The 21,139-nt window shown below is 36.0% G+C and overlaps 1 protein-coding gene across 1 annotated transcript in view; it reads right to left on the reverse strand.

Annotated features, from left to right (window-relative positions):
* The window catches only part of TMEM168 (transmembrane protein 168), a 32,024-nt gene extending 11,485 nt beyond the window's left edge, over window positions 1-20,539 (reverse strand). Inside the window, exons 1-3 of the mRNA XM_042922481.1 lie at window positions 20,304-20,539; window positions 14,266-15,520; window positions 242-384 (exon numbers count right to left, since the gene is read on the reverse strand). Of these exons, the coding sequence (XP_042778415.1) occupies window positions 242-384; window positions 14,266-15,393 (1,271 nt within the window). The 5' untranslated portion in view covers window positions 15,394-15,520; window positions 20,304-20,539. The remainder of the gene's footprint in view (window positions 1-241; window positions 385-14,265; window positions 15,521-20,303) is intronic.
* Window positions 20,540-21,139: the final 600 nt, after the last annotated feature.

Below are 21,139 nucleotides of genomic sequence, written 5' to 3' on the forward strand. Positions count from 1 at the left end.
ATCTTCTCATTTTTAGCTCAAATATAAGCTAATCACATTTATAAAAAAATTTTTTTTAACTGGACCCTGAAGATTATATCATTACCAAGAATAAATACAAGTTTTTAAACATTTGGGGTAAATTAAAAAGAACTGCAAGAGTATTATATTTTGAAAATATTACACATTTGAAAAAATGAGCTATCACATTTTATATTCATATTCATACAAATATTAGGAAAATTATACTAGATTACTATACCTGCAGAAGTTGGTAGGAATCACAATAGCATATCCAACAGATGTTCCTCCTAAACAGTTACCTAATTCATGGAAGAGTCCATGAGCCATGGATTCCAATGGTAAAACTATCAGAAACATGCTCAGGAAGATTCCATTTGTTGTCTAAAAGAAATTTAAAACAGCATGTTTATACAGTGTGTGACTGCACTTATGTGTGTGCATATGTACATATATTTATATACATGCATATTTATATATTTTCCCTATTTCCAAAAAAGATTAAAAGAACAATCAATAGCCTAAAAACAGTTAGAAGTTGAAGCAGAGAAGTATATATGGATGAGCAATGAAACCTAAATTAATCTTGAAGCTTCCTGGAAGTTGTGGCAAAGCAAATATGGCACATCATATTTCTTTAATTTGTCAGGTAATATCCCACCCAAACTAAAAAAGAGAACACAAATGTAACCTTCTTGATATGACACAAAAAGCCAGAAAACAAATCCCTTCCTGTTAAAAACCACATGCTCTTAATCACTTTTCAAATAACAGACTCAAGCATTGGTGGTAGTGCTGAGCATAGCTGCCTTTCAAATAATATACTCCATTACTTTATCAGAAAAGTTACTTTAGAAAGGGCTTATTTTTCCTGTGAAAAGTCCAAAATTAAGTGAGTAAAATCTTACAGAAAACTTAAGATTCTAAAGCTATCAAAATGAACCCCATTCTTGTATTTAAACTTTTTAAGTTTTCCTTTTAAAAGCTCTAGACTGTAAATACAAAACTGTAAAAAAAGAGTGTAATATATATTAAAAATATATTCATATGTATTACATATGTTATAAATATGCATATACATAATATGTCATATATAAAGGGTATTTAAGCATCCTAAAAGCTGAAGAGAAAAAGGCAGGCAGTAAGAAATATTAAAAAGAGGAGGCAAGATTGGGTAGTCACTGATATAAAAAATAAACAAATAAATAAAGGACCCATTTAAGTGAAAAGAAAATGGAAGGATGACAGTCACTCGGTCCTGATCTACAGCTTTACAACACTGATATTATTCCACATTCTTTCTATGTTGCTGCTGGACATATTATATATGGTTCTGTGCTTCTGTGCATGAACACACATTTTTCTAATGCTAACAGATGATTGATTCCATCAGAATTTTAATAAAAAATAGGTGATTCCCCTAATCGAAAAACAGATGTAATACCCTATTTTTGGTACATTGTGTGTTCTCAATTACATAAAATATAGTACATGCTCAATTTAGAAACATTAGAAAACACAAATAAGTAAAAGGATAAGTGATTAAAATCACTGCAAGTACTGTCCTCTACACATGCTTTTTAAAATATTACCGGACTTCACACAATATATATAGTCATTTTTTTTACCAAAGTAGGATAATGTTCTGTAAACTTTCTAATATATTGTAAGCCTATTAATAAATTCTACATCATGTGTAAAGAAGAAATGGCATTACTATCATATGTATAAAATTTTAATTAGCTGAATCCCCATTGCTAGATTCCTTTTAATTTTCTATTGTAATAAAACCAGAATAAGTATTGAGTTCTCTATTATTTTAAATCCCTTTGATAATTTAAGTTTCGTCTTCGGTGAAGTGTTAACTATTTTGCCCCTTTTTCCATGGGACTTTTTATTATTTACAGCTTTGTTTTGCTCTCAGTATGTTTTAGTTAAGACTTTTTTGGGATATATGGCAAATGCCTTTCTCCTCCCCTTAATGCTGTTTTTTGCTTAGCATGTTTTTAATTGTAATGTCATTTTGTGTAAGTTAAATCTTTCTCCACCCAAAGGTCAAGAAGATTATTTTACATTACCCTTTAAAGGCTTTATTATCTTGACCTTTGCATTTTTTGGCCTGTAATCCAAATGTAATTGATTTTTGTTTGATTATAATCAACTTCACTTTTTTCTAACTGTACACTGAATTACCCAAAAAATCTCAACCATTTCACATTATTCTACAGTGATGTTTCTATCATAAATCAAGTATTCTGGGATTTGTTTTTGTACTCTTTTCTGTTCCACTGGTCTTTTTTGTCCTTTCTAATATTTCCTTTGGCCTTTATTTCCTCCTTTCTTTTGGGACTCCAATAAAATAGAGACCTTCTCATTGTATCCTTTTTTGAGACTTACTCTTCTGTGTGTTCCCTATTTTTCTTTTGTGCTCCTTCTTGCATAGCTTCTTCTGAAATGTATCTTTCAATTCACTAATGCTCACTTCAGCTTTATCTAACGTTAGTCTTGCGCAATGAATTAATTTCAGGTATTTTTAGGATTCTAAAACTTGCTATTTTTAAGTCTGCCTTGTTACTATTTTATAGTTTCCAACTTCCTACCATTATGTACTATCTTTGCTTTTTCCAGCTTTGTAAATATGATGGTTTTCTGTGTTTGAGAATTCCATGATCACAAGACTTTTTGGTCATCTGTCTGTTGGTCCTGCTGTTTGTTGCTCTTGATACCATGTGTGTGTGTTCCTGGTTATATTGATGAGCAGAACACTGTATGCAAAAATACACACACATATATAATTATAGGACTAATTTCAGGCCTAGAATAATCCACTTTCTCCAAGAGGATTTTTGTTGGTTCCTTCCAGGGAGCTGGGGCTATTACAACTACGTATCTTAATCCAGATTGGACCACTTAATCCAGGTCCCATCACTAACAGAACACAAGGTCAGGATACAAATTCATGAGCACTCTGTAATGTACACAGCTTCACGCATTTCCTTCAGTGTGTCATCTTAAAATGGGAGGTAATTTACCAGAGACCCCACCTCTGAAGTTCTAGACTGACTTGCTCCTCTTGATGGAAATAGAAGTGCAGTTCAGATTTAAACTTTCCTCCACTAACATGTCCACAGGGCCCAGTGTTGAGTATTACTATCCCAGAAGGTATGACGTGTATTTTCATTTATTCAAGTCTTCTTTCAAAGCCTTCACTGGAGTTTTCTATTTCTTTGTAAAAATGTCCTAAGTTTCTTTTAAATCTATTTCTAGGCATTTTATGTTTATTGTTCTTTTTTTAAGCCTATGTATCAATTTAGAGGGAGAGCACTTATGAGCAAGGGGGAGAGGCAGAGAGAATCCCAAGCAGGCTCTGTGCTGTCAGTGCAGAGCCCCACATGGGGCTTGAACCCACAAACTGTGAGATAATGACCTGAGCCAAAACCAAGAGTCAGATGCTTACCCAACTGAGCCACTTAGGCACCACATGTTTGTTGTTCTATGAGTGGAATGATTTCTATTGCATTTTCTGATTACTGACTTCTAGGATATTGATTGTTTTTTTATATTTACATGTTATTATTTGCTACCTGAATAGTATTAAACATATATATTCTCACTATACACCATTTATTTCTTCTTATAGTACCTATATTATACAATTCCAAGAGAATTTACATAGTTTTTATACTGGCTACGTTAATGATAACTCTATCAACCAAATCAACCTTTTATGAGAGAGTTTACGATGTTAAAGATGCAGTACAATTCTCACAACTATTACTACAGCATTTTCACCTGATTTTTCAGTTTGCTCTTTGGTTTGCCAGGTAGTCATCTTATCTACAAATACTAATAATTTCATCTCTTTCTTATTTTCCAAACATTTACTGCATATGTTGCTCCGGTATAACAAAAAATCTTTTGTGTACAGGGGTTTAATTGATCAAAGGATTACTTCTACATTTTGTCAGCCATTCATATAAAAGAATTACTAAATAACATGACCAATATATGACAACTTTATTATTTCTACCTTTAACTTTATGTAACTCGTACTTTTCTGATCAAGATGCTAATATAAGAAACTAATTCACTATGTTACCATTTATAGCAAGGGTCATAAACACCTTCAGGATTATGTGAAGCAGCTGTGATAAATAGTGGTAAAGATTCTAAAGGAAAGTGCATTGCTGCCTAAAGGCATACATTTTCTTTTTTTTAGAGGCATTTAAAAAATTTATTAAAATATAACTGACCTACAGTGTTATATTAGTTTCAGGTGTACAACACAGTGGTTTGACAATTCTATACATTATTCAGTGCTCACCAGAGTAAGTGTAGTCACCATCTATCACCATACATTTTCACAATATTATTTATATTCTCCGTGCTATACTTTTCATCTCTGTGACTTATTTTATAACTGGAAGTTTGTACCTTTTAATCCCTTTCATCCATTTTGCCCATACCCCCACCATTCACTTGCCCTGTGGCAACTACCAATTTTTTCTCTATATTTAAGAGTCTTGTAGTTTTGTTGATTTGTTTAGATTCCACATGTAAGTGAAATCATACGGTATTTGTCTCACTTATTTAAGGCACATATTAAAAGATGTTCTGGCTTGGGGCGCCTGGGTGGCTCAGTCAGTTGTCTGACTTCAGCTCAGGTCATGATCTCATGGGTCATGGGTTTGAGCACCACATCCAGCTTTGTGCTGGCAATACAGAGCCTGCTTTAGATTCTGTCTCTCTCTCGCTTTAGATTCTGTCTGTCTCTCTCTGCTTCTTCCCCACTAGTTTTCTCTCAAAAATAAACATTAAAAAAAATCTTAAAAAAAAGATCTTCTGGCCAAATAAAACTGGTCTACTCAAAATTCTTGCAGGTATGTTGATTTATTTATTTTACTATACAGACATAATTAAAGGATTTAAAAAAGAGAATTACAAAAAAAATCACCCTCTTAAAAAAAATTTCCTATACATTTTTCCTAAAATCAGGATAGATTTTAGAAGGATGAGAAGTTCAGGTGTGTAAGCAGCCTTTTTGTACTAAGTTACTAGGAAATTTCAGGACATACAGAAATACATATTAAAGATAATTCATAAATAAGGAATTTGATATTCTAGAGTTGGGAACTAAACTTTGACACTGCAAATTGTAAGAGAATGTTATACCATCAAAAAATGTTAACTTGGGACACCTGGGTGGCTCTGCTGGTTAAGCTCTTAAGTCCAACTCTTGATTTTGGCTTAGGTCATGATGTCATGGTTCCTGAGATAGGGTCCCATGTCAGGCTTAAGATTCTCTCTCTCCCTCTCCCTTTCCCCCTCCCTGGCTTGCAGGAGCTCTCTCTCTCTCTCTCTCTCTCTAAAAAAAAAAAAAAAAAAAAAAAAAAAAAAAAATTGTTCAATTCTCATTTTGTTTAATCAAAACATTTTTCTTTAGTTAAGGCTACTTATTAACCTTCTATCTCCGCATCTTTCCTATTTCCTACAGTAAAAAGAACGGAAATTTCCATTTCCGAAAGCTGACCCAGAAATATTTAAGTTTGGCCTTATTTATCAAATCTTGTCAAGGGTAGAGACTACCCTTTGTTTAAATATTCATGTGTATACAATACCAATGGTTATCACTGACTTCTTTTGAATTACCTTAAAGAATTTTATAAATCTAAGATTTTTATTGTGAAATTAAAATATAGTTTTACCGTTAGAAAAAAGCATTGCATTGAACAGTTTATAATTTAACAATGAACTACAGTAATGATAAACTTCAATTGCCAGTCTGTGTATACCTTAAGTAGGAAGCCTTATTAAATAATTTAAAATTCCAATTAAAATGTTAACTGATAGTGATGTTATTCAACACTCTCATGTCAGTTATACAACACTGATAATATTTAATATAATAGAGCTAAATAAGCAGATATTTAGAGGTTTACTGATCACAGATGGTTTGCATACAACAGATGATCTGTTTTTATAATCTTAGAAAACTGGTAATTTTATATTGTCATTAATTTTTAAAAGTCAAATTTGACAAAAAAATCATTAAACATTTTTATTAGGTTATTTTGAGTAAGCAAGCTTAGAAAAAAACAGTATTAAATATACTATCAAGATAACATACACAAATAAAAGTGAGCAGTTTGGCAACACAAAAATATTATCAGTCTTCACAGATGGCAAATATGTCCAAGGGGAGAAAAAATATATTTAGGATGTTTTAGCCACTTGCCATTTTCAGAAAGCTTCAATTTTACTGGCATGCAAACGTTTACAGCTTCAACCTAAAAGGCATTTGTGACTCTTGGTATATTCTTATATTTTAAACAACTCCCTGTAATAAATATGATCAACTTACCCAATCAAAACTTTTAAGTGTAGGTACTTTTCAGGCTTTGTTTCTCCGAATCACCTATGGACACTATCAAACTATAGGACATGATTCAAATTTTAAAGCAGATAGAATCTGAACATACTAGCAGACCAATAAACTGTAAGTAATATCCTTTGTATAAAAATAGTAACTAGCTATTCTCTATTCAGCTAGGCTTTCAAGTCATGGTCAAAATATTCAACCATTTCATATCATAAAATTTCTCAGATAATAGGAACCAAATCTCTTTATGCAGTATACAGATATCAATGTTGGAATTTCATTTTTAAAAATATGGCATTTACATAAGAGATAAAATTAACGTTTAGAGGTATTTTTGTAGCAGCCACATTAAGTAAACCAGATTTAGTAAACAGTGTACATGGAAATCTAAGGAAAATCGAATTCCAACTAAGAAACACTATATTAATGGAGGTATTATGCCTTTTAATGTGACAAACCCATATTTAAGAAATAATAGGCAACCTCCAAAAATGTGTTCAGTACAGGAAATTTTAAGAACATTAGGAAAGCTACTTCACAGTTTTAAAGTCGAGTGATTTCTTTATACAGAGGCAATAGGGTCTAGTGGAAAGGGCTCAAGCTTTGGAGTTAGACTTTGGTTCAATCCTAGCTCAGCCATGTACCATCTGTGTGTACCTGAACAAATTAATTAACCTTTGAGTCTCAATCTATAAAAGGGGACTAATATTTATTTTGTGAGCTTATACTACAGATTAGAAATATGTGAAATATGGCTAGTACAATAAATGGTAGCTGTAATTTGCAGTGAAGCATTTTCAAATTGAAATCAAGTCATTATGAGCACGCCAGCAGAAATCTCAAAGATGATTATTTTTTCAACTAAATGACTATTGCTGATAGGAGATATTGATGTAGAGTTAAAGTTCTCTAAATGCATTAGAAATCTTATATTTTTTTCTTCTTTTGAGTATCTCAAAATAGAAACAGCAAAAATAGACATTTTTTCCACTACAACCCTAATAAAGGTGAAACAACAGTGGTATGGGAATCAAACTCAGTCTACTGAATCTTACTTTTCCCATGGGCAAAATAAAGAGATTACATTAAATAATCTCTATGCTCATTTCCAACTCTAAAAATATATGGAACTAAGTAAAGTGGTTAAGAGCTGTGAAGGCAGATTGCCTGGATTCATACCAGCTCTGCAGCCTTGAGGAAGTTTCCTAACCTCTCAATCATGCTTATCTATGAAATGGGAATCATAACGGTACCTATCTCAGAGTGTCATGAGAATTAAATGAACACAAAAAGTACACAGAATGGTGTAGAGCACATAGAAAACAGTTAATAAATGGTAAGTCTTATTATTAAAATGGAAAACATTCTCTCCGGTCATTAAAATGTTTAAAGATTTTTCAAAGCTGGAATATCATCCAGGGGAAAGATGAAATACTTTGTTTTTACTTCAAGAAAAACAAAATTAGGACCATTGTTGGTGTTTTAGAAAAAAAAAAAAAAAAGTACTCCTGCTTCACAATGTTCTGGCAGAAATGATGAAACATCAAATTAAAAGAATGCTTTCTAGCTAAAAAGAATTTGTGCCCCCCCCACCCTTTGCCATCTAGACGAAAATAGCTCAAAACTTTAGGAAGAGAAATGAAACAAAACAAAAAATTATGAAACATGTGCACTTCTAGTTTTGGCAGAAGATTTGAAAACTCCCTGCTCCCCAAGCCAAGTGAAGTAATATGGCTGATCCTGCCATCTTGCTAGAAATGAAACTGCTACCTACATCTGTGGATTTCATCCCTTCCTTAAATGCGGGGCTGATCTTGTTCCATCTGTCACACCCAGTGATTGCCATTGTTTCTCCTATAGAGAAATCAACTATGATTATGGTTTTTCTGATTTGAGTCAAAAGGCTTCTACAAAAAGTTGCTTCAAACTCCCATGGAATCTGCAAATGACAATGGTTGGCAAGGAAAGGCACATAAAATCTCATGTGAATGATAATGAGAGAGAATCTCTAAACATAAGAGTGAGCCATGGGGTATACTTCCTTGGGTATCTGGATGCTTTCTTCCCCTTTTATCCTTATGTGAATTATCAATTATCACAATTTCTGAAAAGCCTATAGCTGAGCAATAATACTAGCACCAAATGTTGTGGTACTATGTAAGTCTGTCTTATTGACTTATTTTTTTAAAAAAAAGGATAAAAGAGGAAAGTAAATAGCACATTCAATGAACATAATACAAATTGCAGGAAACATCAGCTATAATGTTCCATTTTAAAGTTAGAATGAGATTATGAATAGAACACAACAGAAGTTAATGGTAAAATTCCAGATTTTTAATGTAAATGACTTAGAATGATACTACTGACTCATTCTGACAATGTTATTAAACTCAGTAAAACTAAGGAAAAACAAAAAACCAAGCTACCCATGTAGGATTAGCTAAGATTCTATTCAAGTGAGGTCAAAGATTTCTTAGACATGACATCAAAAGATTCTTAAAAGAAAAAAACTGATAAAATGGACTGTGGCAAAATTTAGAACTTCTGCTCTTCAAAAAACATTTTAAGAGAAAAGATAAGCCGTACACTGGGAGAAATATTTGCAAGTCATATATATGATAATGGACTTCTATCTAGAATAGATAAAGAATTCTCAGAACTTACTATTAAAACAAGCAATCCACAATTTTAAAAGCTGCCAAGACATGTTAACAGGTACTTCACCAAAGAAGACATAGTATAGTAAGCAAGCACAAGAAAAGATACTTAACATCAACAGTTACGGGGGTAACTGAAAATAAAACCACAATGAATTACCACCACACACCTATTAGAATGGTTAAAAAAAAAAACGGACAGACAATACCAAGCACCGGTTTTTATGTGGAGCAACTGGAACTCCTATATACTGCGGGTGAGAATGCAAAATGGTACAGCTGCTGTGAAAACATTTTGATAATTTATTAAACATAATCCATGTTTATTTTATTTTTTTAAATATTTATTTTTGAGAGCCTGCACGCATGTGTGCGTGAGCAGGGGAGGGGCAGAGAGAGGGGGGACATAGGATCTGAGGCTGGCTCCGCACTGACAGCAGAGAGCCCGATGCAGGGCTCAAAATCATGAACTGTGAAATCATGATCTGAGCCGACCAAAATCAAGAGTCAGATGCTCAACCGACCAAGCCACCGTGGCAGCCCCATTATTCATATTTATGACATGACCCAGCAATCCCACACCAAGTAAAATAAAAATTTAGTTTAACAAAAAACCCTATGAATGTTTACAGCAACTTTTATATTAACCAAAAACTAATTTCAACATCAGTCAAGTGAGTAATGAATAAACTGTGAGATACCCATATAATGGAATACTGCTGCAATACAAAGGAATAAATATAATACAATACAAAGGAATAAATATAAACAACATAGATGAATCTATATGAATTATGCCAAGTGAAAGGAGCTAAATTCAAACAGCTATATACTGTATGATTTCATTATATGACCTTCTGTGAAAGGAAAGCGTCTAAGGAGAGCAAACAGATCAGTGGTTGTCAACTCCTGGGGGTTGAGAAAGGGACAGACTACAAAGGGGCAGAAGGGAATTTTGGGGGGTAACTGAACTCCTCTATATTTTGACTGTGGTAGTGGTGGTCACACAACTATATGTATTGGTCAAAACTGCAGAATTAGACACTAAAAATGATGAATAATACTCTATGCAAATTTTTCCTTAACAGAAAAATTTTTATATTATAGCTAAGTAAAAGTAACAGAACCCAAAACTAACATGCAAAAAAGCTTAAAATAAGAAAAGTGGCCAAGCCCATTTTTGGAAATTAGGGTCCAAGCTACAATTGTACTCCACTAGGAAGCTAAATCTCATGTTTTTGTTTGGTTTTACTCCTCTAGTAGTAAAATAACCACAGATTTGACTCCTAAAAAATATGCTTTAAAAAATAAACCTACTAGAAACTGTTTTATAAATTCCAAATGCTCCTAGGTCATTAACTCAATAAACCCCATCATCCTACATTTCCATCTGCTCCCTTTATTCTCTCAATATCTTTTTAACATTTTTAGACTATCCACCACATCAGAACACTATTCAACTCTACATCTCATCAACTTATTTCAAGATCTCTTTAAATTTTACTTCTCAACAAGATCTTAGGAGAAAATTGCTGTGCTAAAGGGAAGACTATCATCTTAGTCCAGGTGCTTATCTTTTGCTCCTAGCTACACTTGATTTCAAGCTACCTCTACTTTCACTGATCCTATCTTTGGCTGACCAATCTTCTCAAAAGGTTTCTTCCCTTTTTTTTTTTTTTTCCTGCTACACTGGGTCTGCCCCCACCCAATCAATGGAACTATTTTTTCAGTGGAAATCCACTAAAGGATATGAAAAAATGGGTTTGTATTATATTGTTACAAAGCTATCAGTATCAATATCATTTAGGAATGTTAAACATAGGTCAATTTTTAAAAAATAATTAAAATCTAAAGAATTTGATATAGGACTTAAAATTTACTTGGATTAACAATGATGTTATGCCAAAAGCGGTCCTGGCCTTATAAAACTCAAATTTTTTGCCTTTCACTATATAATTTTCTGATGCTTTCATCAATCAAAAGGGTTAGAACTTCTATAAATCCAGTGGAGTGTTTCCTAAATTGTTTCACACAGAGGTTTATAGGTATGGTTGGGGGTACCTCTTAATGAAGGGTAGAGGCAAGATTTTCACAGTCAAGTAAGTGTGGAAATGTTTCTCTTTCTTCTAACACTTTTTCTCTGAGTATACTCATTAACATCTCACAGAACACTGGACAGAGCACGGTTTGGGAAATCTATACACAAAATACTAAATTAAAATTAAGTTTAAAAAATTTAATTGAATCAAAGACACAATGCCTACATCATAGGCAGCAGTGACCAAATAGTAACTAATTGGGGAATGCAGACAAAACTCAGGTAGATGCATGTTGCTCTTAAATAGCTAAATTAATACCTTGTTACTCAATGGGTATACTTTTGATCAGGAGTTTCTGCATCACCTTTAATTTTTTCAAGCTCTTTCCCAAAATCAATTTCAATCTTCAGAATTTTAACAACATCCCCACATGATTTCAATGCATGTAAAAGGCTGAGAAGCACTGGCCTACAACAGGAGTTGGCAAACTTTCTGTAAAGAGCCAGAGAGTTAAAATTTTAGGTTTTATGAGCTATGAGGTCTGTATTGTAACTATTCAACTAGGCTGTTTATTATAATGATAAAAAGGTCTAGAAAGATATAGTAATTAAAGATGAATATAGATACCTTAGAACAGAATCCCAAAATACATAAAGAAATGACAGAATTGAAAGGATAAACCTACAGTTTGGCAATTATACCAAGGATTTTCAATATCCCTCTCTCAATACTGATGGAATCAGACAAAAAATCAAAGATGTAGATAGAGAAGAATAACAACCAACTTAACCTAGCTGGTATTTATAGAACCCTCTACCCAATAACAGCAGAATACTCATTCTTTTCAAGTGAACATGGTGTTTTCTCCAGAATCAAACACATGCCAGGTCACAAAACAAGTCTTAATAAAAGACTAAAATCATACAAACTATGTTCTCCCATCACATGTAATTAAATTAGAAATTAATAACCAAGAAACGTGGGAAATCCTTCAGATATCGCAATATCAGACAACCAATTTTTAAATAACCCAAAGGTCAAAGAGTAAATTTTAAGGGAAATTAGAAAATACCTTGTGAGACAGCCTAGTACTAGTAGAAGGTCACACACATAGATCAATGGAACAAAAAAGAGAGCTCAAAAATAAAGCCTTACATTTATATTTCATTGATTTTGGTCAAAGGCACCAAGGCAATTCAACAGAGGAAAGGATAGTCTTTTCCTAGAATAATTCGAAATCCCTATTAAAAAAAAAATTAGATCCTCACGTCATACCATAGACAAAAATTACTGCCAAATGGATCATGCACCTAAATATCAAAGCTAAAACAATACAATCACTAAAGAAAACTAATTTATAGAAGAAAATCTTTGTGACCTAGGGTTGAGCAAAGACTTCTTAGATAGAGTACTAAAAGCACAGTCCATAAAGAGAAAGCTGGTAAATTGTTCTTCATAAAATTTAAAAGTTGTACTCTTCAAAATGTGTCATTAAGAAAAAAAGATAAGTCACACACTGGGAGAAAACATTTCCAAATCATATATTTCTAAAAAAGGACTTGTATGCAGAATATAAAAAGAACCCTTAAAACTCAATCATAAGAGAAATAACTCAATTTACAATGGGCAAAAGATTTGAATAGATATTTCAACAACAAAGACAAGTGAATGACTAATACATTAAATGATGCTCAACATATTAGTCATTAGAGACATGCAAATTAAAGCCACAAAGAGATACCACTCCACGCCTAAATTGAGAAGCAGTCTCAAGTAATTCAACTTTAAAAAAGAGTAGAATGGAAGGAGAGAATATGGAAATTCTCTCAAAATCATTTTTGCTGACATAGTCTTTGGAAAGCTTTTGCGTACCTCCAGTGGTACACATACTACTGATATAAGAAGACCACTGGTATAAGAAAACAAGAAAGGTACAGTGACTTACAGAATAATTGGTTAGCAGGATTTGATGATCTGGAAAGGTGTCAAGCATGAATGAGCCTGACTTCAAAACAAAAACAAAAACAAAAACAAAGTAGTTAGCGCTGGAAGGGTGGAAAAGGAGCTAACCTGATAGAGGGTAGGGAAAGGAAGTAGAACTCTTTAGGAATTTCTGACATTATCCTCCATCATCATCATCACGATCATGGTTCTAATAGTCCCCTGCACTGGCAAATGAGGAAGATGGTCTCAGGCAACACCCACAATGTTTTATCATTTAGTTGACTTCCACACTGGCTCCCTGCCCTAGCCCACACTTGACAAAAAGGTACCATGCCCAGGCAAGTCTCTACACCTCCCTTTAAACACTCACATCCAAAAATCACTCTGTAGCAACTGCAGCGAAGAAGAAAATTGCACCAAGTACAGGTGACCTTCCTTTTTATCCTACATCCTAATCTGATGTACTCAAACTACAGCATTTCTCACTGTAATAATCATTTATATGCCTGCCTCTTCCCTCTCCCATTAGACATTGTGACTTCTTTCAGACAGAGACCTTGAGATCTTCAGCAACCTGTAGAGTATCTGACATACACTGCAGTCAATAAATGTTCAAAGAATGGAAGACTAGGCTTGTTAATATTATAAACTCCAACCATGCAATTTGAGTATCCTTGTCTACAAAAGACCTTTTTATTTTTTTTTAACATCATGGGCAGCAAAAAAGAAACCCATTTTTTCTTTCTTAGGAATGTTATATAGCTAATCACCTTTTACTTAAATAGGAAGTGGCTTTATACATATAAAAAAAAAAAAATGTGTTGTAGTAAAAAGACCAGGAGCTAGTTAACATGGTTAAGGCTAGTACCAGTGACTCTGGATATGTCTTCAATGGCTTTCAGTTTCTTCAGGCGTGAAATGAAAGGATTAAAGTGCAATCTCTAAGCACCCTTCAAATGTTAATATTCTAAAGATCTTTATCAGTGTTTAAAAACAATTAGAAGGTAGGAGGCGTGTCACTTGCTGAGTATTCCTAACATCTTGGTACCTCTCTGCTAAAGAACAAACTAAATTATACTGTCTATTCATTCAGTACTTCAATTCCATGAACAAAAATAAGCACCAGGAAAAAGAGTCTCCTTTTGAAAAAGGACATGACTTTTGAATTCTAATAATTTAGCTCTTGAAGCATTTAACCACACATCATAGGTACTGACATAATAAACCAAACTATATATACACTTACCTGCCAGGAAACTGCTCCTAAAATTGCTGTTGCAAGAAGACTAAAAAAAACTAACTGTTCTGAAATTAAGCAAAAGTGACGCATCCCTTTGGATGCCATGATTCTATCAAGGCTATTGTTATCCACCCTGTGGGTAAAATACACTTTATGGCAGTCATTTAACTTGGTATGGAATCCCCAAAGAGTTAAGAGAAAAATAATATGGCAAATCATCCAGAAAATTCCAAAAATGGAAAAGCCTGGTATTACAAAATACCAGAGGTGAGTGTCTCTAAGTTTAAATGCTGAAAGAATAAAAAAGGTAAGCTCAATCATTCCAATGAAAACAACTGAAAGTCTTCTGCATATTCTTCCACGGTACAAAAAGGGTTTCCACCTTTCAGTCACTGAAAGTCCGCTAAAATAGATGTCAAGGAAAGGGTCGGTTATCAGGCAGATAAAAAAACATGCAAAAGCAATTGGATTTTTGGGAGTTTCCAATGAGGAGAAAAATAACAAGACTGCAAAAATAACTAAGTTTGGAATAGCTAAGAAAGACTTCATTCTCAGGTCAATAATCAGCATGGCCAAAGCTACGACAAGTAAAATGACACTCAGAGACTTCTCCACCAACATAGTTGTGCTGGCAATAGCAAATCCAACAAGTTCCAGAAATTCAACTGTGGTTAGTAAAGTGGGTCGATGACGGACATACCCAGAAATTCTCTCCACCAAAGCGCATAATATCCTTAATACTATGGAAGTTAGAAGCAAATATTTGGTTGATTCTTCTTTCACATCATTTTTAAAGGATGAATTGTCAAGAAAACATAGGAGGCCAAGCAAGAATCCAAACCAAAGATTCGAGAGACTTAAACTTGCCGCTTCCATTGAAAAATAATAATAGAGTATGCTGGCAATTCCAAGAACAAAAAGACCAAGAATAAAAATTACCAAAATTAAGGAATTTGCTGTTTTTTCCCATCTTACATAAAGACCTAGGCATATAGCAACCAGTAAGTTGATTCTGGCTAAATAGCCAAGATAACGCACTGAAGAATGCATATTCACTTCTCTGTTTACTTCTTCCAGTCTTGTCATTGCTAAATAGAGACAATGACTAAAGCAGTAACGCAGTGATTTACACATGTAATCTGGCAATTTGGGCTTTCTCCCCACGTTTCAAAAATTATGCTTGTATTTCATCCAGCAAATCCAATGTATCCGTAACTCCTATTTCCGCATTTCCTCTGGTGGAATTTTTGTTTATAGTGATCTAAAACGAAAAAAATATATATGTCAGTGTTAATTTTATATAATTCACCTTTTCCACCTATCTTCTTTGTAAAAAATAATAAATGAAATATACAGTTTCTTCTGAAACCCAGTTTTAAATTTGACTTGCATGTATCTTAATGGTAACTGTCTCTGGTTTAAAAATTCACTTTATTCAAACCAAAATGGCAGTGCTTTCTACTTAACATATGCTAAGACTGTATGACTAAATCACCACCAATGAAACTGTTTTTCCAGAGACTAAGCCATTCTTGCTTCAATATTTGATTTTTCAACTACAGGCAAATATGAGATATTCAACCTGGCTTAGGTTGTAGCAGATGGATTTGGCACAATCACAAGCTACTCAGCAGCTAAAAAGAATGATGGACTTCATCCTCATCTTTAATTTGAAAGGCACTAATACCCAATAATAGCAACCATTACTATCTGCCTAAAATCCTCTACATCTTTTTACAAGGCAGCTCTAACATGCTATAAAATCTTAGTCTTTACATTGTTTAACGGATATACTTATTAGAAGTAAAGTATTAAAATTAGTCCCTAAAGTTAATCTGTAATTTTCCCTGTAGTTTTGTCTCTACTAAATTACTTGGATTATCAAACCTCCTTTCTAAATCTAGATACTATCTCTGTAGCAAACCAATTCCTGAACTTTCTAGTTAAAATTGTCAACTTGGAATGCTAACCAATATTTATTGTAAATTAAAAATCTTATAATTTTACTTTTAAAAAGTTAACAATTATTTGTTAAAGGACCCAGATAATTATTTCAATCTTTGAGTGCCCCCCAAAAGTTGCACTTAAAGCATGACAGTGGTCAAAAATGCTTTAACTATCTGCCAGATAATTGTTCAAATTTTCTAGTATACTGTTTCAAAAGAACTGATCCATTCAACAGTTCACGGTCACATTAAATATCCATGGAGAACCCAACTGGATAAAAGTTAAAAAAAATGACTTGTTTGTGATCAGCTTATTTATACTTTCTTAATAGGACACTAAAAGACCTCACAGAAACATAAGATAACCTGGAATTAATGTTAATTATCCATTTGGCTGGAGAAGAATGTCAATGAGTGACAATCTTACAGTCTCTGGGATGTTCCAAGTACTATTACTAATTCCACTTCTTACTAATTCTACTTCATCAAGTATATTTTTTACAGATAATCCTATTTAAGTATTCTGATTTTCCTCAATTACATTTTCATCCAATCATTTCTTACTTATGATACCATACACACTAAAGAAAATGTCTTCCTCTGTTTGGAAGGACAAAACCTTATTTTGGTTTTACCTTTTTTCCCCTAAGCTTAAGACACTGAAAAAAATCTAGAATACATTGTATTTTTTTAACATCACTCCTGTATGTTATATAATCATTCAGTGACTATGTTGGCATATATATCCTCAGTTGATGGTACAGTCTGGGCTTAGACAACTGAACACTGCTGGAGAAAAAAAACAAAAAATTACACACCAGGCTAAATGGATGCCACTCAAATCACTCTTCCATTCTCTGTGACTATCATCCTCTCTTCTAGTCAAATCTCTGACACCCATTTCTCACTGCATTCTCACTATATGACTGCCTTCGACAGAGGTGTCTGAAGAGAGCTTACTTGGGTTTCCAACCCTACAAACCCATGTCTAACCTAAATCTCCTGATACAAGAAAAGAAGGATGTCCCTTCCCTATATAAGGGTAAATCTTTCAGCCATATTAGATATGTTTTTCCCTCTACCTCTTCCAGAACTTGTCACCTCTCTCTCCAAAATCCCACTCTTACCCATTAGCACTTAAAAGAGCTTTGCAAATGTCTGAGTTTATTTGAGAGACTGCGAGAGTATATGCACACAGGGGAGGGGCAGAGAGAGAATTCCAGGCAGACTCAGCCCTGTCAGCGCTGAGCCGGATGAAGGGGTCGAACCCATGAATTGTGAGATTATGACCTGAGCAGAAATCAAGAGTCGGATGCTTAACCCACTGAGCTACCCCGGGGCTCTGCAAAGCTCTTTTTAGAAATAACACTGGGGTGGGGGGCCTGGTTGGCTCAGTTAGTCCAGCATCTGACTCTTGATTTCAGCTCGGTCATGATCTCATGGTTTGTTGGTTCGAGCCCCTCGTCAGCTATGTGCTGACAGCTCAGAGCCTGGAGCCTGCTTCGGATTCTGTGTCTCCTTCTCTCTCTGCCCCTCCCTCGCCTGTACTCTGTCTCTCTGTCTCTCTCTCTCTCTCTCTCAAAAATAAATAGAACATTAAAAAGTAATAATAATAATAATAATAATAATAATACCGGGGTGCCTGGGTGGCTTAGCCAGTTAAGCACCCGACTCTTGAGTTCAGCTCAGGTCATGATCTCAGGTTCATGGGATAGAGCACCTCGTGGGACTCCATGCTGACAGTGCAGAGCCTGCTTGGGATTCTCTCTCCCTCTGTCGCTGCCCCTCCCCCTCTCCCAAAAATAAACTACTTAAAAAAAAATACCAAAACCCAGAAACAATAGAAACAATCCTCACTCATCCCCATCTTCTCTTCCAAGTTTAGTCTTCTGTCCTCTTGACAGATGTTATTTGATTGCTGCACTTCTCCCACCACTAAACAATGGTTCCCACTATACAACAAATTGCTCTGCCAAATTCTAAAATGAGCGGTAAGCTCCTAAAATCAATGAGTACTTTTCACTTATTATCCTGCACTTTTTTCAAACAACCTTTGACATTGCTGACTCCTCTCAATTTCTGAAACCTGTCCGCCCTTTAGCTTTCAAATACTAAACTCCAGATTTTCTTCCTAACCCATTGATCTTTCCTTCTAGGTCTTCTTGCAGACTCTTCATTCTCAATCCATCCTTTGGCTATTCAATCCCAAGTTTAGGCTTTTCTCTCACTATATACTTTCTATGAGCAATCTCATCTATTTCCATGTTTCAATTATTCTCTCTCCCTAATTACACACATATATTAATCTATGTGATAGAAATAAAAGCACCAACTCTGTTTGCTCTTAGAGTAAAACCTAGAAAAAAAGGTAAACGTAAATTGTACCCATAAATCCATATCGTAGAATTTACGCAACCACACTGCCAAAATCACCATGGCAGCATATTTTTAAATGGCTAGTTTACACAGTCTTTCCATATTCTGACCTTCTTCAAAAGACAAGCTGGCTGAATCAGAGAGTAAAGCAACAAAGCATCACAATCTTTTCAACTTGTCTGCGATTAGTTGATTCAATGAGAAATTACTTGACAGATAAAAATGGAGAAGAGTCAATGTGCATAGAGGAAGTTCACTAATAACTCCCAGAGCCTATTTTATAAAACACACATACTACTCTAACCCTCCTCTCCTTCACCGCCGATATTTAATCCTCACCAAGTCTTATCCTTCTTCCTATACACATCTTAAATGTTTCTACTTCTTTCCATCCCCAAAGTCAAAATCCCAATTTTGGCCACCATTGTCTCATGCTTAAATATCTCCCTGTATCTACTCTCGCCTGCTCCAAGAAGCATCCCTTTTAAAACCAAAAATTTGTTAGGTCACTCTGTTATGTAAAACCTGCCAATGGCTTCCCATCATCTTAACCAATAAAGTCTACATTCCTTAAAACGCCTTATAATACTCGCCATATTGGCTGTGAATAACTTTCCTGCCTCATCTCTTACCACTCTTCCTCTTGAACTTTGTATTCCAGCCACGCTGACCTTTCAGTTCTGTACTACACCACTGCTATTCCCTCTTCAAGTATACTCCTTTCCCTTCTCCTATCCCCAACCCAGTCCTCACACCTGGCTCACTCCTACTGTTCAGGTGTAACTTAAATCATTTTCTTACTGAGATCACCCCTGACCCATTCATATGATCCCTGCACTTCCTCTATAATAGCAGAATACTGATCATCATTTAGTATCTGCATTCCCTATTAGATCACAAGGTCTCTGAAAGTTTGTCTTTATTACTGTGTACCCGTGTCTAGCAGAAATTTGGAATCAAGTAGGTATTCAACAAATACCTGAAGAAATAAAGTCTAATACAGAAATAACTATAATAACAATGCTAGTTATTGGACACTTACTAATACACAAAGAGAATAAAGAAGTTGTCCAATATCCCACGGCTCATAAGCAGTAGAGCTAAGGGAGATTCCATAAATGTTTGGAATTACTCTATCCTTCGATGAATTCATCCAAATTCCTCCAAACCAGTTAGTTCTCTTCCATGTCCTCCCTCTAGGGAATGGCTCACTAGAGTCAAAGCCACACTTTAACATTTGCATCAGCTTTGGACTCAGAAACTATTTCTGTCCCATCTAGGGGGAAGCTTCAAAAGCTAAAAGAACCATACTGAACAGCCAGGGGCGGGGAATTCCAGAGCTTTGCTTCTATGAATTCATGTTAACTCTTTGGGCCCATTAAATACGAGAAGAATGGCACCTTAAATATTAAATCTCTCAGTACTGGGGCAGCAACAGCAATTCTTCCAGAAAGAGCCCGCCTGTTCTCTACCACCTCTCTACTTTGGGAGAAGGCAACCACAACTGCGGACCCAGCTGACTGGTTAATCACGGAGGATAAGGAAAGGCACACCCCACCTTCCATCCTCCGACCCCCACCGTCAACTACTCCCGGGGCAGTTAATGGCAATCCCGGCCCCAAGAGACCGGCTGGGCGGAGCTTGGGGCTCGAACTATGCAGAGCCTTGGGCGGTGTCTGTGCTCAGGTCTCGCCACCCCGCTGTTCACCCGGACCCCCCTACCTGACTCGGCCGCCGCCACCAATGCTCTCTCAACCCACGGAGTCGGCTCTGGGGCCAACACAGAAAAGGGAGGGTCCTTGGGGCTGAGCCTGAGACTCGGAGCGGGAAGGTGGCACGCCGGGAGCGGGAGGAGGGGGGTCGAGGGCCTGAGGCCACACGCACTAGTACAGGCCAGTCTCGATGGAAACTTTCTCCGTTACCGGCCGGACCGCGGCCGCCATGTTCCTGCCGCCGAATCCGCGACGGTACGGAACGCCGCCGGGGTCAAACCGGGCGGCGCGCTTCCTCCCTGAGGCCCGGCCCCCTCCCCGCCCAAACCCACCGCGCCACAGCCGTCCCAGGTGCGTCCGGCCCTGCACTGGCGCACACACCCCACCTAGGGTGCTGGCCGAGTCCAGCGTCCTTCGTCTTCTGGGACTTGGAATCGGCCGCGAACCGGGAGTGGGAAGACCACAAAGGATCATGTAAACCGTGCCTATGAAGCCTCTAGGCCGCCGCCTCGGGCTGGACCGAAACTGGGGCCGGACGGGCGGGACGGCCACACGTGGGCTGTAAATGCCGCAGGAGGCTTTGCTGTTCTTTAGTATTTGGCATAATGCATGGCTTTGTGTCTGCTGACCGGCAAAAGGCAAGCTCCTTAGGCTCGCCTTCAAAGCCCTTCTCGCCTCCTTTCCTAATTAAGACTCCTTTTAAATCACCGCCTGGGTCTTTACGCCACCGACAACGCTGAGCTGCCCCCCCCCCCCTCCCCCTCCCCCCATTCGTCCTCCTGTCCCTTACATGTTCACCAACCTCTCTTCCTAAGAGCCATTAAAACGCCCAGGCCTGTTACAGGC

The sequence above is a fragment of the Panthera leo genome, chromosome A2 (genome assembly GCF_018350215.1).
Source record: "Panthera leo isolate Ple1 chromosome A2, P.leo_Ple1_pat1.1, whole genome shotgun sequence".
Classification (NCBI taxonomy): Eukaryota; Metazoa; Chordata; class Mammalia; order Carnivora; family Felidae; genus Panthera; species Panthera leo.